The sequence below is a fragment of the Cynoglossus semilaevis genome, chromosome 7 (assembly GCF_000523025.1).
Source record: "Cynoglossus semilaevis isolate Cse_v1.0 chromosome 7, Cse_v1.0, whole genome shotgun sequence".
In the NCBI taxonomy this organism is placed as follows: Eukaryota; Metazoa; Chordata; class Actinopteri; order Pleuronectiformes; family Cynoglossidae; genus Cynoglossus; species Cynoglossus semilaevis.
Window position 1 is genome coordinate 8,913,249 of NC_024313.1, and position 7,784 is coordinate 8,921,032.

At 41.4% G+C, this 7,784-nt stretch overlaps 1 protein-coding gene across 1 annotated transcript in view; it reads left to right on the forward strand.

Annotated features, from left to right (window-relative positions):
* nbas (NBAS subunit of NRZ tethering complex) overlaps window positions 1-7,784 on the forward strand; it is a 107,057-nt gene that overhangs the window by 70,059 nt on the left and 29,214 nt on the right. Inside the window, 4 exon segments of the mRNA XM_008313261.3 lie at window positions 1-64; window positions 3,232-3,572; window positions 5,070-5,294; window positions 7,002-7,204. The exon segment at window positions 1-64 is cut by the window's left edge and continues 31 nt beyond it. Coding sequence (XP_008311483.1) covers window positions 1-64; window positions 3,232-3,572; window positions 5,070-5,294; window positions 7,002-7,204 — 833 coding nt within the window.

A 7,784-nucleotide genomic window follows, 5' to 3' on the forward strand; every position in this document is an offset into this window, starting at 1 on the left:
ACCACCATCATCAAGCCGGACTCCCACGTCAAACTGCTGAAGAAGCTGCGAGCTGTCGCTAGCGGTGAGCAACATTTTTTATTCTTTGACTTCTGCCCCATGTTTTCTTCATTCTTTATCATTCGTTTTTTGGGTTTTTTTTGTATTAAACAAGGATTAATGATGTGACATTAGCCCTGAGCTCGTTTGACTTTGAGACCCCTTGACTCATAGATCAGTAAGCAACAACAGGCATGTTAAAGTCCCGTCTTGTTAAGTCAGTATAAATCTGGCCACAGTTACTTCACGGTCACACCGAGATCTTGTCCTGAAACAATGACAACTTCATGCTAATTGCTGCTTAGCTGCCAACTGATTTGGCCACACTCTGGACCTAGACAGCATGTCCAGGGTACGGTGTCCAGGGTTCAGCGCTCAGGCGTAGAGGGCATCGACTTTGTGTACAGGTGGAGGTGGTGTCAACTGTCGTCAAAGTCCACTAAAGGTCAGCAGGATGTCAGCAGTGTTTTCACGCCTCACTTCCTCCTGCTGCTCCAGATAAGACCACAGCTTTTACCAAAGACGTTCGGCTGTAAACACACACACACACACACACACACTTTTGGGGTCGTCCATCATGACTTTGCATTTTTCATATAATTTTATAAAGTGAGTTTTACATCAACAAAGCTCTTGTACACCAGCATCCTGTTCACTCAATGCCATCCATATTCATTTAGGCCTTTTACTCCTGCTTGAAAGACGTACGGTTAGCAGTGACATTGCTGGCAGATTTATGCGTCTCCATTCCAGACAGTGACACAAAAAGATTTGTGCTGAACAGTAGCTGGCATGTTTGCCCGCTGTAAATTACAGAGGTGTAAACCTCCCTGAAAAACAACAGCAGAGTCAAATTTTGCCCTGGAACCGGCTCTTCTATGGGTGCTAATGCCCTCTACTGTTATCCAGCTCCAAAACTGCATCATTTAATCACTCTGCCAGGGTGATTAGGAATTCCAGCTGTGTAAAGCACAGTTCTCAGCTGGAAATAAAGCAGTAGAGATCGTATATCTTTAAAGTAAATAGCGACGTCAGTTGCTTTGATCTAAACGAACATCGTCCACTGATCCTGTCGTACAGTACCCAGCGGCGCTGCAGACCGCTGTCCCGTCTCGTGTGGTCTCACTGAGGTTAATGTAGGGGATTAATGTTTCAGAACACTTACTGTTAAAGTAATCACTTCTCAAACTCTCGTTGTTCCTGACCCTAATTGGCCCCATTTTAAAGCAACACTTCCACCATCCTATAACATAATAAAAGAGACTCTCCAGTGTGGCCACAGTCCGGCCCATTAACCAAAGCTATTTTCATGATGATAACCTCCCAGAATAGAGCCAACATTTGGTCTAATGACAAGTCATTTTTCTAATCCTCTAAACAGTAATGTTGTAGTTCTAATGCAATTTTGAAAAACAGGGATACTGCCTGAAATATCCAGCTGGTTGGAACATTTTACTGGGCTGAATATTTAGGCCACATCTTTTAAATGCTGTCAATATATTTATAATTTTACATTGACCTTGTTTACACAGACTGTAGTATAAAACATAAACTCCCTGAGCTGTAAGACCTACAGTACAAAGACTTTGTGTACACTTTGACCGAATGAATACCATCTTAGCTTGACACACACACACCAACAGAAGCAGATGTAACTTCAGTCTGTTTTCCCGCGGTGTCTCTCAGAAACTTTTTTACTGACGTCATCAAACTTCCAAACTCTGAATTTTTTTTTTGTCCCGAATAGACACACACGTACCTCACCCACACAGACCCGCTCAGAGCGGCAATGAGACAATTTGGAGACAGATGGTGTGTGACCAGTATTCATCACAAATTCAGACAAAATACCAGGTGACTGTCTGAGCGGACTCTCCTGAGGAGGAGGAGGATGAAATGCTGCCGGGCTGCAGAGGAGAGGCAGTGAAGGAGGGGCAGGAGAGAGAGGGAGCCACAGAAGGAGTACATGTGTTGCTGGGATATTGCAGTTTTATTGCTGGTCTGGGCCTGATTCTTTGTGTGTGCGTGTGTGTGTGTGAATGAATCAGGGATTATGAGCGCCTTTTAAGAAGCTGTCCCTGCAGACTCGCTAGTGTTCAATAATTAAAGGCCCGACAGGCTGTGGTGTTGTCACGTTAATGTATCTGTCACATTTCACTGGACACCAAAGAACCCTACAGCGCTTTCTCTTTTCAGCCTTTTTTCCTCTTCTAAACACAAACACATCCACTGACAGTTTCTAACCCTTTCTAACCACTGAGAAGCAAACACTTTCTCAGCTGGGTCGCTAAGGTCATTTGTTCAAAAAGGTAGAATCTACAGAAGGTTATTTCCTTCATAAACACAAGCAGCTGCCTCCATTCTCCCTGCAGGAGTTGTTATACACATACTGTTGTGGATATTATTGATTTACATTATTCCAACTGTCCCTTTAAAACATTCACCCAGAGGACGGAATTCTTTATTTAGTTTTGGAGACAAACTATTCCCCACTGAAAAGAAGAATTAAAGTAAATGTCAGACTAATAATAATAATAATAATAAGTATTCTTATTATTATTATTGTCGTTGTTGTTCTTGTTGCTGTTTACAAGAATATTAATGTGATTAATCATAATTAAAGATGATTAATTTACAGCTAACCTGTTATTAATTATTCGTTATTAATTGCTTAAAAATAGCTTGGCAAGAATCAATGATTTTAATTATGTTTGTTTGTTACTACATAGTTTTCTACTCCTGTAAAAGAAGAACAATCGGGCATTTCTGTAGTTACCCCAGACCGGACTTAATGTTCATTTATTAAACCTTTTGTAAAAATATCAATTATGTAATTTTACAAGAATTGTCACAACGCTAACTTTATTAACACTGTAAAGCTAAATGTACAATCTGCCCTTTTATACAATTGACTTTGCTTTTGCTGAGCTTTAGGAAATGAATGTACTGTAGCTTTTACTACACTGTGGTACATTAGTGTAACTAGGGCAAAAAACAGCACAAGGTCAAACGTATAGGAAATTCTGAGAGCCTTGTCCTTCGTTTTTTTTAATGTTTTTGCATAAAGAGATGGTTCACTATTAGCATAAGGTCTGTGGAAATGGAAAATCCATTTATGAATTAGTCTTGATTATTGAATCTCTGTTACATCATAACGCTTTAACTCATCATAATTGTCTGTCTCTCGTGCAGGCCTGAACTACAGGAAGCTGACTGATGAGTCTTTGGATCCTCTGCTCAGTTTAGAGCCGGTCCTGACCAGTCAGAACGTTCTCTCCATCTCCAAACTCGCCAATCGTTTGCCCGTGCCTGGTGGTGGGGGGGCAACTGTCTCTGCCAGTGCGGTCCACACAGTTTGGCTCAAGAAGCTGTTTTGGAAAGGGGACCCCCAGCTGCTGAAGAGACCCCCGCAGACTGACCAAGACTACCTGCATGCTTATGACACTTGCGCCAAATACCTGGAACGTGTCGTTCCTGCCGACATCATTCACTTCTTAGATGACATCACATTTTCACCTGATGCTGCTCAAAGTGTAAGTCTTGTAACAGCAATAATTAGTGCATCAATCATGGTCGTTAATTTGTGAATAAATCAGAATCTTAACGTCATTGCATATGCAGAATGACTGCTGACTAAAATACACCAACATGAAGCAAAACTGTGAGTTTTATTTTTGCATAATGACCTTGACATTTTTCTTTTTATATTCCCAGTCACAAAAACGAGTCCATCCATCTGCCCTTATTTGTCATTCTTTTTCAGCATTATACAGAGAAAAAGCTTTTTGTCATATTTTACAAATGTTGATAGTTAGTATTTTATCTTGATTAATCACGATTAATAATGATTAGTCTCAGTCCCTAGCCCTATTGTTATTTCCAACTGTCGGCCGATATTCAATCTCTTAACGTATTCGCCGGCCCATATTCTAACCCTTCAGCTAAATTTGTGATTCCACAAAAAGTCCTTTTCCCTAATGTGATATTTATATTCTGCTCTCATCCACTGTACCCAACCTCAGAGCACATGCTGGCCCTGATGCATGAATGAAATTTTAAAATTGCCCCTGAAAAGTTAAGCCTCATCACTTCTCACCAGCAGTTACCAATTGTTTTCTTTTTTATATTGGCACCCCGCCACCCCTCCTCTCCTGACACCGCCTCCCCTCCACCATCGTCCTATGCCTCATCCTCTCCCTCCCGCAGTTTCCAGCGAGTTAATTGATCTCCCCGTTTCAGAGCCAATTAAACCCCAGCTCTCAGCAGGCATTGTTTTCCCGCTGTGCTTTTTAACGTGCCGATTACCTCTGAGGGACCCTGCTGCCTGTCCCCTTCTCCCCCCTCCTTACCCTAAGTCTTTACCCTTTTTATAACCTTTTTGAACTTTCAAATGAAAAACTGTGACCTGTCCAATTGTTCTCAATGCATTTGACCTATTGCATTCTAAATGCCCCCCTTGTGATGGTTTAATCCATTTCCCACAAGGTCCAGATGTGAGATGAGGAGCAGGGGCTTATCTCACCCAACCTTATCTCTCCCTTACTGTATATATGGAGTGAAATATAACGTGTTGGCATTTTTCCCTCTCTAAAATATTGATCTTACAGCAGAGTGCCTTTTTAGTAGAGACACCCTGGATTCCTTCACTTTCAGTCTGCTTTTTTTGCGAAACCTTGACTGTGACTGTGGTTAAATGTTATCACGCACTATACATATTATAACAGACTATTTGGCGCCACTATAAACAGACAAAATACACGTCTTTAATGATCTGATTCTACCAGCCAACGTAGTGAAACCTCACACTCCTGAAGATGTGTGTCTCGTCAAGGAACGGTTAACCTTCTGTATTCTAATACGACGAAAACAACGAAAACATGCCCACAGTCCTGATCTGTTTGTGTTCTGTTGCGGTGGTTTGTGTTTTTTGTCCCTTTGACATGTCCATTGTTAAAATGATTTACTGACCCGTGCGCCTCCTCTTCTTACCTCCTCATCCATTACACCCTCATATCCTATTCTTTCTCCAGCTCAGCATCCAGGTGAGGTTAGAGGTGATAAAGCGAGCCTCCAAGGTCTTGCGCCAACTGGCCGAGAAGAGCCAGAAGAGAGGAGGAGACGGCGGTTGGGAGCAGGGAGAGATGGACCAAGCGAGGGTGACGTTCGACGCTGCCCTCGGACACCTGCAGCAGTCACAGGCCCATCTGGACACTCTGAGCGACGCCTTCATTCTGTCATTAAAAGACAGCCGAGAGGTGGGATTTATTCTCTGCACGCACTGATATGGACACTTGGTTAATGTGGTCAGTTGTGTAACTCTAATAAATGCAGTCATCTGAACATGAAGCTAATACAGCCATTAACACAGTCAGTAAATGCTTCATTGTTTGGAACAATGATATAGTTTCAATTACAGATCGATTTTTTTTAATTAATTGCATAATAACATTTGTTAGTTATTTTAAAAAATATAAATATATATATATATAAATATATATACTGTAATATAAATAATGTTATGAATATAATGCTTTAAGACAAGAATGCAATCCATTCCTCATTCACGCATGCTGTATACATCATCACATGTGATTTGCATGGCTCAGGAACACATTGGCATGTAGACTAACATAACCTAAACCCAGCCTGCACGGTTGGGTTAAGAACAGACCTATTCTACCATCACATTGGTAGATTGCTAACAGAAGTTACTGCAATTTTTTCTACAAAAAAAAAAAAAAAATATATATATAAACATTATTTCCAAAGACATTTCTATTAAGAAAATCTTTAGCAGCCTCAGTGATGACACACACACACACACACTCTCTCTCTCCTCACTCCCTTCACTTGATCACTCACAACCTTCACTTGACTGTTCACCTTCACTTTGACATACAGCTTGTGTCTGCACTTGTTCTGGGGCTCTGTATAAATTGAGTATCTGTGTGTGTGTGTGTGTTTGTGTGTGTTGTGTATTTCTGAGCTGGTTCTGCTCATCTAAGCTCTTCCCAGCTGCACTGGGACCAGTCATTGGTTTATTAATGTAAATTTATGGGCTGCAGTTTGAAATGAGTCCTGTGGTGCGTCCCTATATACGGTATGTAGCCCAAGTTGTATCTCATTAAGCAAAGTCACAGTGACTCACCCTTCTGTCACCTCCCCGTGTGCCTGTGTCTCTGTCTCTGTCTTTTTTATTTCTCTCCTCCTCTCTCCTGCCGCACCTCAGTGTACACGCAATATGAATGCAAAGATGAGGAGTGAGAAGGGTTGGTTTTAACAGTCAGCTCGTTTCATATCATTTACATCTTGTTTTAAAGTCTAAGACTTCCAACAAGTCCCCAAACAAACAAATGTTTATTTGCTGCTGACGTGTAACTCACCGTCCTCTGCTACAGGAAGCAATTGTATCATTGAAGATGGATAAAAATTGGATATAAGAGCCAGGAAAGGGCACAAAGTTAAAGAGGAAGGGGGGGGGGGGGGGGGGGGGGGGGGGGGGCTGTGTGAGTTTCTTTCAGGCTTCACTGCAGTCATTTATCAAGTGTACATGACCAGCTGCTGGAAATAATAGGGGATCATAGAAGAATCTACCACAGACGCCTTGACCTGCCGTGAGGACAGCAAATTCCAGACTGCAGATGTCTGATGCTTTGGTTTAGTGTTGTTACACTCCCTATTTTTCCTATTATAAGTAACAAGCATGGGGCTAAAGGTAATACTGTATTTCAAACTCAACAACAACTCAAAAAAAGGTCACACTCTGCCTTTACACCCTTCATTGTTAGCTGATTCCTCTGGCTCTCCTGGTAGTAAAACAGAAAGCACTTTTACAGAAAATGAAGTTAAATTGAACAAACTTCAGATTTTACTGATGTGTGATCGTGTCACTTTGTTGACAATCCCTGAGTTTTGGCCACTAATTAATGCTGTGTGTTTTGTTTTGTTTTTTTCAATTCCAGGAACAGCTCCAGGGTTACTGTCATCTCTACGATCTGTCCCGGTCAGAGAGGTCAAAAGTACACGAGCTGGCAGTCACCATGGCAACAGATGGGCAGCCTCTGGAGAGCATTGGCAAGCTCCTGCATGTTGCTGTTGGACCCTTAGACCTTTCTGTCAAAACTGTGCTCCATGCTGCCGTGGAGAGAGTGGTGACCGCCCTCAGGTACTGTTGGTTGACTTTGTTTATTTTTCACTACATAATGTATGTTGTAAAAACAATCTGTAATATACAACAATATATGCAACTGTTAGGGCAACAGGTCAGGCATTAGCATAGTTGGTCAATAAAAAGGGAAAAGAGCAAATGAGCTCTTATCAGTGAATCAGTATTTTTTTAAATAAAAAAATGTAATTAATTTAACCTGATAACAGTGGACTGGCCTAGAGCTTATAATGTAGTAAACTTGTAACTCACTTTGTGCTGTAAATTTTACCACAGTAGGAAAGGGTTTAATCCATACACAACACTCAACAAGGGAGTGTGCATCAGTCAACCAAAACCAACAGTATTCTTTTTATTGACTGGCTCACAGTACACAGAACAAGATAGAAGCAACTGTGTGTCAGGCTCCACGGCACCGGTTCTTTCTGTTCTTGACTCTAAAAAAGACGAGCTCCAGTGTCTGTGCCGCCATCTGTCTGACAGAATAAAATCTGTATATGACCAAGAAATGGTTGTTTGAATAAACATGACACTTTTACACAGTAGTATTTGTGACAAACACATCATCACCGACGGAGAG